The sequence below is a fragment of the Lepeophtheirus salmonis genome, chromosome 10 (genome assembly GCF_016086655.4).
Source record: "Lepeophtheirus salmonis chromosome 10, UVic_Lsal_1.4, whole genome shotgun sequence".
Lineage (NCBI taxonomy): Eukaryota > Metazoa > Arthropoda > Copepoda > Siphonostomatoida > Caligidae > Lepeophtheirus > Lepeophtheirus salmonis.
In genome coordinates, this window is record NC_052140.2 from 19,302,015 (window position 1) to 19,318,182 (window position 16,168).

General features: G+C 32.2%; 1 protein-coding gene across 1 annotated transcript in view; it reads right to left on the reverse strand.

The window, feature by feature from the left end:
* Positions 1-16,168, reverse strand: part of LOC121125444 (uncharacterized) — a 134,004-nt gene that overhangs the window by 38,147 nt on the left and 79,689 nt on the right. Inside the window, exon 4 of the mRNA XM_040720642.2 lies at positions 4,001-4,102. Within this exon, the coding sequence (XP_040576576.1) occupies positions 4,001-4,102 (102 nt within the window). The remainder of the gene's footprint in view (positions 1-4,000; positions 4,103-16,168) is intronic.

Below are 16,168 nucleotides of genomic sequence, written 5' to 3' on the forward strand. Positions count from 1 at the left end.
TCAACATTTTTATGACTTTTATGTATTGGGCAAATGAAATGTGGCCTCCTAGTTTCCTGGATTTGAGCCCCTTGGATTACCATGTTTGGAGAGTCTTGTACAGAGAGTCCCATAAATATCCACATACCATAGTTGACTCCTTGTGCGCTACCATTCTTGAGGAAGTGGCTAACATGGACAAATAGTTCCTCATCAGGCTATAATTAAAGCTGGGCTTCGTTGGTTGGTTTGAGTGATTGACTTCACTTTGGACCCCGTCATGTAAGAGAAAAAGATTTGTGAATTGCTGATTTAATTTCAGGAAAAAAATTGTATTAACTATCATCCTTAAATTTTCCGGATTTCAAATCCCCACCCTATATATATTTATATAAAGAAGTTAACAAATTGAGAGGAATTTTTGTATAATAAAAAACAAGGCCCTTTTACATACATTCATTCCCCTTATTCCTCACTTGAGGCAATGCCTTATTTAGGTGGTGCTCATAAAATATCCGTATTTGAAAGATGCTACTCAGCTACTTCAATTTTATATACCTATATAATCATTTTTTTTTTTTAGATATGTGAAGAGCAAAAAATAATCGTGAATTGAATAACTTCTTTGTCAATTTATCTCGGTTCAAGGTGCGTTTAATTATATTTATATATATACTTTTTGTAAATTGTAAATTTATATATACATATTCTTCATCTTGGAAAGAGTGACACATTTATTTTCCTGTCACATCATGCCTCCAAGAAACTATAAATAATCTTAGGGTGAAGGGCTTGCAAAATCACTAGTTCGATGTCCCGGTACTCCGGCTACTAATGTTGTATACTCGTTGCCCAACGGTTTCATACAAATTTAACTGATATATTTGTTGGTTGATACAGAAATTCATTTATGGGTGCTGTACAAAGGGTATAATTGAAATGAAAACGAGACTGTTACTTAAACATTGACTAGTATTTCCTATGTTCTAATGCTGGCTACAGTTTGCAGCTTTTAAATTGACAGTAATTTTAAAGCCTTAATTATAGATTCTCTTATTGGTTACAGATAAGAAAATGAAACGACTTTTATAGAGATATCCATGGAGGTATGACGTGATTCAGTAGCTGTAAAAGATGCCGAAGCAAGAACATCAAACACAAAGAGTCCTTGCTTGATTCCAGTTACATGACGATTTTAAGACGATTAAGTGGATCGTAGGTGTCTCAGAAAGTATGCTTTTTCGGATCCAAAGGGATTATCGAGTTAAAATCAATAAAAAAATGGGAGGATGGAATTGTTAAGCGTGTTCTCGAGGTTATCGTGCTCTTGTCTAGAATAATTTGGATGAACTTATGGTCGAACGGATGGATTTTGATCCATCGGGGTCCATACGGAGAATGTGCCAATAACTTGGAGTCCACGAGAAGAAAATCCCCGCAATGTCACAAATCTTGGACTAAAATCGTGTATACGAAGATCTGAACCCCCTGTCACACCTTCAAAAAAAATGTTATATTATTCAATTTGAATTATCCAAACCTGACTAATAATTAACGTTTGAATCTCAGAAAATTAACATTTTTTGTTTTGAAAATGTCCTTTACTTATTTTCACTTTTTTAGGTAAATAAATGAGCTTTAAAACTTATGTGAACTAATTTCTTATAGAATAAATTTTTTTAATGGAAGGATAATTAAAGGAGACAAATGAATAAAGAAAATATATATTTACCACGTATAACGCGCCATTTGTCTCTCCTTATTTCTTTCATTTAACCAAATAGCTTTAATACGTGATATCTTAATCATTAATTTAAGACTTGCTTTGTAGCCTTATAGTTTAAAATGTATCTAAAATTGGCATTCTAATATACAAACATTAATAGTCGGGTACATTTCTATAATACCTTCTTATAAATCTTTACAGGGGACAAAATCGAAGAAGATTAATGTTTAAAAGTCGTGAATACGGCACAAACACAAAGGAACCTCTCAATGCATGTACCTACCACAAACACAATGAGTGCTAGTGTTGAGACTGGGTCCGAAACCGATTTAGTTTCGGTTCGGTCTTCGCGGTTTTAAATTTAAAAAAAAAACCCACGCCATTTCTATAAGCCAATCAAGACTGTTTTTATGTGTTAAGAACAAACTTTACTATGAAAACCATCCATACTAGTGTTTAATCAATCGCAATTTATTAGGTTTCGTCCAGTTTAGACTTGACCTATCAGCCGGTAAGACTGTCAGTCCTTAGGGCGGGTCCTTTAAACTTTCGGTCCTTTAGTTTTTTCTAAAAATGTCGATGGTTTATGAAGCCAAATGAGATATATTTGCATTATACAAGACGAGAGACAACATAACCTCCTTTTTTGTATTGCGTGGCAATTAGGTTGTAAAAGTAGTAGCAATTGGGCGTGGCTTCATGATAGAGGCAAGGTTCTAAAGTTTTCCTTTAAAAAAATATTTAGTTGCTATCATGCGTTGGAGTAGTATGGAACATGCATTTGCCGTCGAAAATATAAATGGTCAAAAATGATTTGATATAATATTTTATAAAATAAACTAACTGTAATTTAGATCCTGAGATTTTATTGGTGCAATTTATGAAAATATGTTAATTGCTTCAATTTTTAAGAGACAAACAACTATTTTTTAATTCATTTTCATAATTTAGAATTTCAAAATTTTTTGAACGCAAATAATTCAACATATAATCATGCTGGAAATCTAAAGTTGAAGTATAAATCGGTGCCGTTTGTCCAAATCCGATTTATTCCACAAAAATTGACATTTTTAAGGCCTTTTGAAAATAGCCAATAGCTAATCATTTAGTCAACTTATTATTCACAATTTTTAAATTTAGTGATGTTGCCAGTTCAATTTTGCATCTCGAAAACCCCTCGATGTAAAGTAATTTAAAGAGATAAATGAAAAAAATCAGCGGACCATTAGAGTATCGAAGTTTGATGTATGGACAATGGTGAACGTCACCTAACTGATAAGATTGTCAAAAATTATTAAACAACAAGTAAAACTTTTCTTATTTATAAACCTTGTTTTATAGCTTTTTGGAAAGGGAAGTTATGTTTCCACAAACTGCATATAACAACATATATTATTTTTACTTAATTACAAATTGAACAACTATAAAAAGGATTAAAACTCGATGACGTCACAAGTTATCAATTTTACTTTCTTTAAGGATCAACAAGTTGAACTGGATTGGGCAGGACTGGACTACATTCTTCATTACTAGATTAGGACCGAGACAACACAAATCCATACCAAACTTTCACCAAACTATTTTGAATGTACAAAAATTTTAATGGCTTAGACCGACCTCATATTTTCGGACCCAAAATCCAACATTAACAAATACACAGTCAAACGACTACAATATACATTGGTAATACGATATTGCATACGTCACTTAATGTAAATGATGTCATAAGTTCCTTTGTGTGAAAATGTAATCGATATTAAAATACAAAAAATAAAGAGGCTTTTATTCTAAGTTTAGTTACAAAATGTGGTTTTGCTTGTGCAAATTACATTGAATATTACTCTAATATCCATTTTAAAGTGAGGGTGGGTGGGTAAATACTCCAGATAAGTACTCGCGTTAGGAATTGAGGGGAAGTTAAATGAGGGTTAACAACATTTTTTTTGTATTTTTCTGCTAAAAAAGTATTGCATAACATATAGTGTTGTGTCGGACCTTATCTATTCCTTCCAATCCAGTCTTAGGTCTGGTTCTTAAGACTTTAAATTCTAGAACTGAATAAAATGTAATAAAGTTAAGTATTGTCATCAAGGATCCAACTTTATATGGGTTACTATTGATATGCAGGACGGAACTGTTCAAGACCTGCACTGAACTGGATGGGACTCTAGTCTTTATTCCTAAATAAAGATCGCCAAAACACTAAATATATATTCCAACTTTGAACAAAACACTTATTGGAATTAAGATTAACATTTTTAAACAAAAAAAAAAAAAAATTGAGTGAGCACTTACAACATCATCAGTTTGATCCACATGAATTCCATTCTGAATAAGAAGCTTCACCGTCTCGACATGTCCACCAATACATGCCAAATGAAGAGCTGTTCGACCCATCTGAAAATAAATAAAAAAACGGCGATTATTTGAGTATGTCTGAAAATATGTATGTATAAATTAATATGTACATAGGTAGACGTGACCCTTCTCTAGCCTGATATTTCGTATTGCATGAGGACAATGGAACTCAAGCTCAATTAAAGTAATTGTTGTTGTACATGTTATTAAAAAAATAATCATAACTATTACGATTTTTCCAAGAATGGAAAGTAATAGTTTTGTAGGTATATTAACTAAGTACAAGTATACATAAGTAAATGGGTCATTCCGTGAGAAATTTCCAAGAATGGACCTTGTCTGATTGGCATGAAATTTTAACGACTTTGACTGGATACAATGGTGTAGTTATACTATCGAATTGAATAATACTGGTTTTTTTTTGTAAAATAAAAGAAAACGAATAATGAAATGGTGCCCCAGACAATTGGAAGAATGTTTGAGAGAAGAACAGCTTAGCTGTCATGACGTTTTATTAGATTAGCTGCTTGTAGCTTTGAGAGGAAGGAAATAAACCCTGACCCCACTCTAGGAGCAATGATATAGGCAGGAATGGCTCCAATATCGATCCTCAATTCTACTCCGAATTCAAAAATAACTTAATAGCACCCGAACAAACCCTCATTGTCACTCTCCGTCTTTCACACGAGTGATTACTTTATACTTTGATGTTCCCTTTTCAGGAATTAAATTTTAATGGTAGCAGCTTAATAAAATAAAAAAACCCTGTTTAAATTACAAACTAGAATAAGCCGTTACCACTTTTTAGAAAATATTAAATAATTAATTTTTTTAATAAAATCTGAAGGCTCAATTCCTCCCGTGTGTTCGAGGTAACTTCCCAGATGATAATGTGGCCCTCCAACAAGACGGCACTCCGCCCAAACTACCAAAGCTGCTCAAATATAGTTGACAAATAACATTAATTTTTGGCCATAAGGCGTATTCGCCCTACGCTAACCCTATGGACTACACCTTCTGGCTAAATTGTAGACACTTTACCCATAGGCATAAAAATATCATGGTCATGAAGGCCACTGTAAATAAACACTTGGTTGATATGTCCAAGGAATAGATAAGAAAGACGTGACAAGCCTTCAAGAGGCGACTTGAGGCATTCTGAAAGATTATAGGAGACAATATAGAGTTACAGCTGGTCTTCAAATATTTTTTTTTTGTTTTTGTATTAGTGGCTACCAAAATATATATTGTTAAAGCTATGAGCATTGATAGTTCAGATTATGTATTAAATTTATATATTTTCGAAAACCTTTTTAGGCATGATTTTCTTTGCAAAAATAAGTACAAAAAGCGATTTTATGGGTTTTGACATGACCCCAATTTTCATATTTGAGTATTGTTTGATTATCGAATTCCAACTTTGATTTTATAGATATCTACTATACAATATATTGTATACTATAGAAAGTAGCATAATTGAGGCAAATTAAACCCTTTATCTATTTTTGTGACCTCATCATGCAGTTGACTTGTATAAACAAATTGTACCAAGAACAAATTAAATTCATTATTTTGTTGTCATTACTTATGTTCTCTAAGACAGTGGTTTTAAAACTTTTTCTATTTTTACATACCACTTAAAAAAATATCAAGATCTCCAAATACCTCTATAATACATATTTTTTTTACAATAGGATAAAACTCCTCAAGCCTCCACGTATCCCAGTTAGAGAACAACTTTTCTAATGTTTAAACATGCCAATATTGATTATGTCCTTCATAATTGCAATATACAGAATAAATACATTTCAAAAATGGGGTTGGAATCTTTATAAATTAGACTTTGAAATACATTTTCATCTATTTGTATCACTATCTTCAAAACCAATAACTATCGCACTACCTCAATAACTTAATTTAATTATAATTTCGGAAGGAAAATGGCTAATTGCTGCAATTTATTTAAGTTAACTACTAAGTTAAAGCAAAATTTGGAGAAAAAATAGTAAAATATTTAAAGGAGGGTATGTGGGTTTAAACTCAATAAAGACGTCACATAAGTACCCAAAATTGACTGCAATATCACTATTGACTCTCAGACTACATGTATCAGTACAGAACACTTTTTAGGAGTGTGTTATTTGCAAATAAATTCTGGTCATTTTAGGAATAGCCAACATATTGGGGTTGAGGCAGTTGCGTGATATTGAAACTTTGTCGACGTAGTTTGATTACTTTTATTAAAAGGTGTTGACCGTTTAGTATAAAAGAGATATCATTTGAGTAGTTTATTAAAAATATTATATTTAAGTGTTAGAGAATTGGTTTTATTCCTTGATAGATTGGTAATTGATACAAAATATGACAATGTCAAGCTAAAAAAACCCAGAAAAGTCTGTCTGTCTGAAAAGCTTTAAATCTGAAAATAAATACAAAAAACTTTATGGGTCGCATAGAAGGCTTTAACGCCCATAGAGAAAAACTTAGACAATATTTGGAATAAGGTCATCAGATTCTACAAGAATAAGTTTATTTCAATTTTGTGATATTGTTGATCTTGAACAGTGCAATAAATAACTATTTGATTCAGTTGTTTATGTCCAATTACAACAAAAGTTAACTGTGTGCAAAGATATATATCACTCACTACATTGATAATAAAATTTGTTTATAGTAATAAACAATAGAAAAGGGAAACAATAACCAATATTAAAGCACTTACATGTAACTATTGTGCACAAACCCTCTCTTAAACACACACACAACCAAAAACAAAACATATCATATGCCAAATCCAAGTCGTTTCCAGGTAAAGAAATAAAATAAATAAATCTGCCGACTCAAAGCAAAAAGTCATTCTTATTAAGAGAAAAAAATCAAGGAAGAAAGAAAAAAAAAGATCTCATTTTTATTCGTTGAAATAGTCAAGTGTTTGAAGGAGGGAAAACTAAAAAAGTTTTCTTTTCTCTATCAATCTTTTTGGGTGTTTTTTTTTCTCTAACGAATACATTAGTGCGGTTTGTTCTTCCATTTTTTTTTTTTCGAATTTCGATTATGGTTAGTGCAGAAAAGGTGTGATATAGAATGAAAATTTCCTATGCTCAGTTGCATTATCCTTTACATTGCACATCTCCAACAAATTATGAAAAATGCAGAAACTCTTTACTTAGTGAATATAGATACTAATAAAACATTTTTACTTAATTTGCATAAAATAATTTTGCTAAACTATTTTTTAACCTATAAAAAAAAGTGTTAAGTCCTGTTGGCGTCAGACTGGAATTGATGATCGACAGAAGAGTTTTTCCTGCAAATACCTTTGGTAGAATTGGAGTGGGACCTTTGTTTTATTTCCTTCACCTCACAGCTAATTTAATAAAATGTCATGCCAGCTAAGCTACTCTCCTCTCAAACCCCTCTTGGTTGGGTGCAGTTCAGTCCTGCATATCAGTCCTAAAGACATATAAAGTTCGGTCCTCGATGACGTCACACATTTCTAGAACCGACAGTCCAAAAGACAGGTTCTAATACTAGAATAGACCGAATAAATATGGAATGACACAATACGAATTGTTAGGATTACCATGTTAATGTTCAATTTTTTTGCATGCCCAAAATGCTACAAATTTACAATCTTACATACTAATAATAATAATTGAACGCAGGTGTTTTTATGAAATGATTAATTGCAGGATGTGTGGGGATTTCCCTTAAGGTTAAAACCCCTAGTAGTCCCGGAAAAACAATATCCCGGGAGAGAAACCCTGGTACGTAGGTACATACAATAGTATTTTAAGTACATATTCATGATGGTGGTTATTTTGGGGTTAGAACCATATAGAACAACAAAAGGAACAAACTACATGGTTCATGGTTGAGAAAAAAACGAGTAATCCAAAAAAAAAAAAAAAATTTGGTTAAAAAAAACTCAAAATCATGTTCTAAATTGAGAAACTATTATTCAAGTTTATCATCACAATAGAAAATGTTTTATATATGTATGTATTGTTGTGTTTACATACACAAGAATATAATGACGTTTGTTTTTTGACATAGTCATGGTTTAAAAAAAAAATGAAGTAGGCTTTACAGTTGAGCTTTCAATAGGTTTAAATATTTTCATTCTTTTAAAAGTAGTGACAATCTCGTGAGTAATTTGTACCCTCAAATTTTACTTCGACCTGTTTGACAAATTATTCTTGGAAATTGGAGTATTTGGTTCGGAAGTAGAGAAACATTTTAATGACTTTATTATTTTCGTACTTTGTGTCAATTTCTTAAGTAATTTTTCAAGTCCTCCTCGTTAAGTCATGCTTTGTAACATTTCATTATGTCAATTGTAGTATTTCGTCCTGGGAAGAACATTTTATTGACTTCTATATTAATAAAGCAAAGTTTATTTTTATATATGACTCAACGTATAAATCTACAAACCAAAATAAATTATTTTTTATCATAATAATGTAGTCAATATAGATCTCCAAGTCGTTTAGCATGTAGTATCCAGTATTGTCCAGATATATTTGGTGTCGGCTAAAAACGAAATCTTGCTTTAATAATTTAGAAAATAACTCCATATTAAAGTCCTCAATATTACTCTACATTTTTCATAAGCATACTTACACGTAACTACTCAATACTTCATATGTTTTGAATGGTACTATGAAAACTGTCTTTGGGAAAATTGCGCGTGAAAGACTACCCTGGAGTAAAATTGTCAGTTAGGTAAATTGCCCTTATTTTGTTCAAACTTCAAGATGAATAATAAGACATTATAAATTCTCTTAATATTATTTATGACAAATATCTAAATATATTTGTTTGTTCCATCCATAAAAGGAGTACTTTCAAGTTTGAGTAATATTATTGCAATACAATTTAACTTGCAATTTCTTTAAATTTAATTCAATCTTATAAGAAATGGATCAGGCGGATTGGTAAGGAGAGGGGGGAGAATAAATAGTTTAGACCTCTTAAAATATGATTGAATACCCTCCGTCCTCGGATTGGCCCGAGGGTAGTGTGGGATTGCTAAAAACCACCCCCAATTCATCCACCAAGGCAATTTTCTCCAGGGCAGTCTTCCATCAGCAATTTTCCCCAGGGCAATCTTCCATCGGCAATTTTCCCAAGGGCAATTTTCCGCGTTCAGTTTTCTATCCACAAAAATGAAAGAATAATCACTTCTGGGGAAATTGGGGTTGAGCAGGATCTCCAGAAACCAAATTGTTTTAATTATAGGATCCTGGGAAATATTGGGATCTCGTTTGTAAATAATAAGTGTAGCCCGTTAACACAGAAGAAAACTAGAATGATTTTTCTCCCAAATTGAGTGTGGATTAGATTTCTACTCTGCGATAAAAAAAACTTTTTTTTGCCCTTTGGAATTGCACTAGAAGTAGACATAAGTGATCGTCCCAATAAAAGAATGAGGAATTGACAGAGTATATTTGAAAGGAGTCCCATTGTTTGAGAGAGAAGATGAGTACTTAATTCTCTAGAGCGCTCACTAACAAAAACAAGCCTGCAATATTTCATTGATACGACTACATTGTTATGTCTGCGATCAATATTTTTATATGATATACAACACGGAGTACTATATATAGTACAGACTGTATACACGCTCAACGCTACAAGCACATACCTGCGATATTTATTAATAAAACTAAATTGTTATTTCTTAGATCAAAAATATTTATGTGATACATATCAGGGAGCATTATAGCATTCATTCATACATAATTACAGATAAACTTTACTCTATTAAAATAAACAATTTTCATGAACTTTATACCTAGTATTAATTACAATAGCAACACTTTAATTCACCTTAATTTTTCTGGTCTCTGTCACATCAATGAATCAACTTTCAATTTTTTCATCCAAACAGAAAATTTTGTATGACTTGTTTTTTATTCAGATCAAGTCATGAAAGAAAATCTTTATTAATTTTATCCTAAGTACTATTTTCAACACGGATTTGTCTTGTTTGTCCTATTTTTCACATTTTAAACACGTCCGTTGTAATATTTCGTCCAGAAGAGAAAATGTACTTTTAAGTTAGACTAAATATTCTAAAGGATTGCTTTGCTATCATACAAAAACTTTTTCTTGACGAAATTAACAATGCTCCTTCACTGCTTATTTATAGTTTGAAATGATCTTATTTTTTGTTCTTGATATTTATTGGTCTGCCTTTAATATATTATGGGAATGCAAAGTGAAGTAGGTTTGTACTAATAGTGTTGCCATTCGGCTTGGAAATTCTGGACCGATCCAGCAGGTAAGTTTGATTTCATCTATAACTTCGATCTTAATGTTTTTTTATTTATGAACTCTTCATGATGGTAAGGGTGTTTTGAAATTAGAAAGCATCGCTATGGCGACGTCATACGATATTTTACCAAACTAATTAATAATATCAGAATACGAAGATCAATCATAAAATAAGTGAAAAACGAGGGCTGGACTATTATTAGAGCAAGAATATAATAAACATGAGAAATGAAATTGATATTTAGACAGCGGCTGGCTGTATACATTGTACTGTAATGAAAATGACAAGATATAATCAAATAAAACATGAGCCAACTATGAAGGATAAACCAGGTTTTGAAAAAGTAATGAGACTTTCTAAAAATACAGTTTTGAATAGTTGTTGTTGATTAAATCTTAAAGTTCCGATTATTTTTTAATAACTTAGATTTTAAGCCTTTGATTGATGTAGAATGTTGTAAACAAAAATTCTGTATATGTCGCGATGAAGGCAGGAAGAGCCATCATAGAGAATTTAATCCCCGCCGGGAGGACCACCTCGGACATCATGAAAGCCTTAAACATCAGCAAGACCACAGTCTGTCAGATCATAAATCGTTTGGCTAATGGGGACAACCTTAAGGAAAAACCCAAGAGTGGAAGACCCACCAAAGTGAAGCCTCAAGACATCATGGATGCCTTTAAGTTCAACCCAACGAATAAGATGTCAGAGTAAGCCAAGAAGAAGAAATACAGTTCTGCCTACCGTGTGCAAGGCCATCTGAAAGGCTGAAGGAAGGTCCCTTAGAAGAATTGAGAGGCCACTCCTGTACCAACGTCAAAAAGAACTCCGTCTTCAGCGATATCAACAACTTTTGAATGATCTGAAGCACAACAGCAACCGGGTGATTTTTTCCCCTGAACGATGGGTTAGTATGCTTTGGCAAGGCTGACACCAGCATCAGGACCAAGACCAAACATCCAGCCTTTGTTATAATGTGGGGGCTGTGGAATCAATTCGAGAAAAAATACCCCCAATCAGATAAATGTGGTCCCATAGATCACCAAGACTATGAAGAATGTCCTACAAATCCACATACGTATTTCAGTTGGACGGGGCTCCGGTCCGTACTGCTAATATTGTACCGGAGTGGATGGGTAGCAACATTAAATTCTGGTCCAAGAACCTTCGGTCCCCTCAGATCCCATATCTGAATCTAATGGATTACACCATTTGGTCACAAATTGAGAATAAGACCTGTAAAGTCGGCCACCCAAATATTGATGCCCTGAAGACCTCCGTTAACCAGCAGTGGATAATCATGAAAAAGGACTACATTTCCAATGTGTGCATGGGATTCCGGAGGCAGTTGGAGTCTGTCATTGAGACTCATGGTGGCGGAATTTATAATTAATGTGCATTGTTATAGTATAAAATAAAATTTTCTATGTACAACATCATCTTTATCAATTGTGAGTATTTTAATGACTACGTAGAGACAATTTCAGTACTTTTTCTAAACCCAGTATTATCTGCAAGGTGACCTGACAGTCTGTAGCCCATGAATGCAACATACATTTTTCACAGGGCCCTGTATGTGTGGAACATACCTATATTATATAATAATAATATAGTTAAAGGATTAGCATTGTATTGCCGGAAGACTCTGTTATTTTGTTTACAAACTAATATATGTTATATGAAAATGTAGCTGATTTTTTTTTTCAATTAAGATGCATTCGCTCAAATGGATGCCTGTTATGGCTGCTTAGGTCGGGGACTCGCCCAAAACAGGTGACTGTTAAACTATGTTTGAAATGAAACACAGATATAATGAAGGGGTTTCCATAGATGATAATCCAGAGAAATCCCGGGATCCCGAGAAATAAACCCTAACGCGTACCATAAATCTTACTTGTTTCAAGCAAGCCTGGATGGTTAAAACGCTTTTGGTAAAGAAGGAATTACGTATCTTTCAAAGTCAATTATGTAGAATTGAAAGATTAGAATCTATTTTGATATATTTTCTTTTTTACTTTTTCTCTTGGTTGTACCATCAATTAATTTTCTATTCAGGTACGAGAATGAACTAATAAAATTTGGATAATGATGCTTCATATTTGGTTATCTTTTTTTTTATTTTTTAACTTTTATTTTGATGGCTTTATTTTGACTTTTGAAAGGAAGAGGCAACTTGTCAATTAAAATAACGTAGATACCATTCATTAATCATTTTCAACCCTCTGGGTAAATCTATGTAGGAATTTATCTTCTTATAGCAGGTCTAGAATAATATAATTATAAACCAATTTTTAGAAAGGGGTACATGATTCTCTATCTAAAAGTTATATACATAATAATGAATTATTTAGCTGTTATTCCCCTTCGTTTACAAGCAAAAAAAAAAAAAAAAAAATCCAATATTTTCTCAATGCATTTTGAAGATGCAGAATCCCCCCATCAACATTGGACGAGACAAAGCGTGCAAAATTCACAAATGATTTACTCGCAGTATGTAGAAGATAGTTGTGTCGTTTTAACACTTCAAATGTTTGCACATCACACTTTGGACACAGGAAATGAATGCAATAAGATCATATTACTAGTACAATAACATGGAGATACACTAATCAAATAAGTTATAGTTTAATTTATATCTATAAATTTCATGGTATTTGTATTGAGTTAACATAAAAACAACTAGAAAAAAAATAAAAACAGAAAAATAACATTACATAGAGGCCAATGTTTCATAGGCATATTTGAATCCACTACTGGTTTTGTATTCAAATTTCTGGAAGGAGTTAATATACTTAAATATAGTTTAGAGCCATCATTTAATTTATGATATTTAATTTGACCCTGATATGATCTTTCAAATACAATGCGTTTAGAACAAATCGGCGTTTTTTTTAAACTCTTTATATTGTCACTGAGGCCTCATTTTTCAGTGGATTTACTTAAAAATTGACTTGAATTGTGCATATGAATGTTGAAAAAGAGCTCATTTGGCCTGGTTTAAGAACCGAAAGAAGGGGGAGGCGTTGAAGAGGTAGTTCCTTGGAATGTTGGGCATTGTCTCCTTGATGCAGGGAATCAAAAATTATTTGATGGCATGATATGTTCTATTTGTTTTAGATTCAACGTAGCCCGAGACAAAATAATCAATCAGATTAATATTTGGACTCCTGAGGGGGGCATATTCCATTCCCAATGAAGTCATATCAGCGTTTGATGACGTATCTAGGATCGACAGTCTTCAGAAGAGCCTTACAAATCTTTTGCTTGGTTTGGACTGGGACGCCAGTCACTTATGTGACCTCCCAATTTCAAATCCCCATTAAACAGCTTTGAATTTTCAAATACGGGTATAGTGGAAAAATGGTATTAGGGTATCAAAGTTACCTAAAATTGCTTTGTCCACGAGGTAATCTTTAGATTGCACATCTCGATTCAATTATGAAAAAAGGTAAAAACTCTTTAATTAGTGAATATATATACTAAAAATACCTTTTTAGTTATTTTGCATGAAAACAAATTTGATAGATATTTTTTTTAAATTATGGGAGTGTTTAAAATTTAAATTCTCCTTTGGAACAAAAACAGAAAAGAAAAGATTGAAAAATTCGATGGTCCAGGAGTAGGGTACATCATTTTTTGATATTTTCAGAAAAGAAAGATCAAATCTATTTAATATTAACCTTGAAATATTCAATGTTATTCATTTTTTGCTTCATAGGACAGCTTTAAAAAAAACAACGATTAATATTTTCATAGGTCAGAATAATGCCTATCATAATACATAAATGTTCAATAAGGATTAAGGCTGTGTTTTAATCTTGATTGACTAAATACTAGAAGTTTTTTCTCCTTTCAAACTTTGACCTAGATGGGCTACCTTGTTTGTCACCTCTTCCTCTATAATTTCTCAGTAAAAAGAGACTAAAGTTACAAGGAGGCTACGTTGAAAAAAAAATCCACAAAAACTCACTCAAACGACTGCTACATATCAACTGCGTGTCAAAAAATGTCTTACACTTTGGTGAGTAAATATCAACAGATGCTAGATAGATGTTACTTTTAGACCTTATTCCCCTTTGTATTTTTGGGGAAAGGTTGCGTGATACAATCAATGTGCACGACGCGATGTAGAGTCAAAAATCTAACGAATTATTTTTTATGTATTTTTGATAATATTTTTTTCATATTAGGGAATTTTATTTTGCTTTTTTTATTTGGGGTTTTTTGGTGGAGGGAAGAGCGGATAAGGAATATATATTATATTTTTTATGAGTCTACCACCCATTGATATGATTATTTTTTTTTATGATTACTTAACCATGATGATGAGAAAAAGACAGTTGGTGTGCCGTTGTTAAGTTGAAAGTCTATCATCCCTAATGATGTATATAATTGTATGAATGAGAAATGTGGATCTGAATTCACACACTAGATACATAATATAACTAAGCATTGTTCCGTCACTTATCTATTCTTCTCTCTTCCTACATAGTGATGTGGTGATATTATTACATAGTCATACTGAGAATGAGAAGTAATCCTTCATTTTTCTTTTAATTGAAATGATGATAAAAAGGGGGTTAAATGGGGAATGATATAGAACAACTACACAAAAACAATAAAAAATGACGAATGAAGTACATAGATATTAGGACTGGGATGTTAAGACAAGCCCACGGCTCGGTGCAAACCACGGTACACCCCTCACTGTATGCCGTTCCGTACAGTATAATAGTAAAATGTTGTTTTTTAAATAGAATTCAGGGGCGTCCGCAGGATTACATTTATACAGGATAGGGCAGCAAAACGTGGACCGTTAATTAATATTTATTTTTGTCATTACTTTGAAAAGGTTTAGTGATTATTTTTTGATATTCTGTTTCTGTCGTCTTTTTTAAATAAACAAACTATACTAATCATTTAGTCATTTTCTCATCATGAGCGAGCAATAATCAAAAAGGCAGCGCATCTCAGATATCCTAGAGAATCATTAATAAAATAATTTTTTTTTGAACGTTTTATCATCATAGTTTTTTGATATCCATAATTTTTATAAATTCCTTGATTTGGGAAGGGGGTTGTTACAGCCCCTACATACCTCCCTCCTCCCCTGTAAACGTCTCTGGAGTTAATGTAGTTTTTCAATATTCTATTTTTTAATAATATATTTTCTGTACAAATGAATTATTATTCTTAAATATACTTAACTTCTCCAAATAAATGGTCGATATCAAATATACAGGGATTATATAATATTATTATACATGAATTTATATCTATTTTTGCAAAAAGATGAGCTTGTTTTCATTTCCCGGTAATAAATAAGATCAATTTAGAAGTTACAATATCAACAGATGTCGAATAAATTAATTTGCTTGATATTGATGCACCTATAGTTGTGAGGTATCGTGAGCCTAACTTGCAAACATTTGGATATATTTGTATGAAATCAACGGGGGGAGTTGAGGGACTTTGAGATTAACTTGCTTATATAAAGTAAAATAAAAACATCTTGTTATACACACACGCCTGCAATACATCAGGGAGCACTTTATAGAGTGTCCCCTGTTAACACATTTAATTTTATATGCACACATTTGCAAGATTTTATTAATATGACACCATTGTTATTTCATAGGTCAACATTACATCATGTACTATATACAGAAAGAAAGAAAAACCTTCATTTAATAATATAAACTGTACACGTTAAAGAAAAAAATGACCCATTTAAGACCCAAACCTAACAATAAATTGACCTCGTATCGAGTCGTCTCATCACTAATCTATATGTACATTTAACCTTGCTTCATATGTTTGTAAAT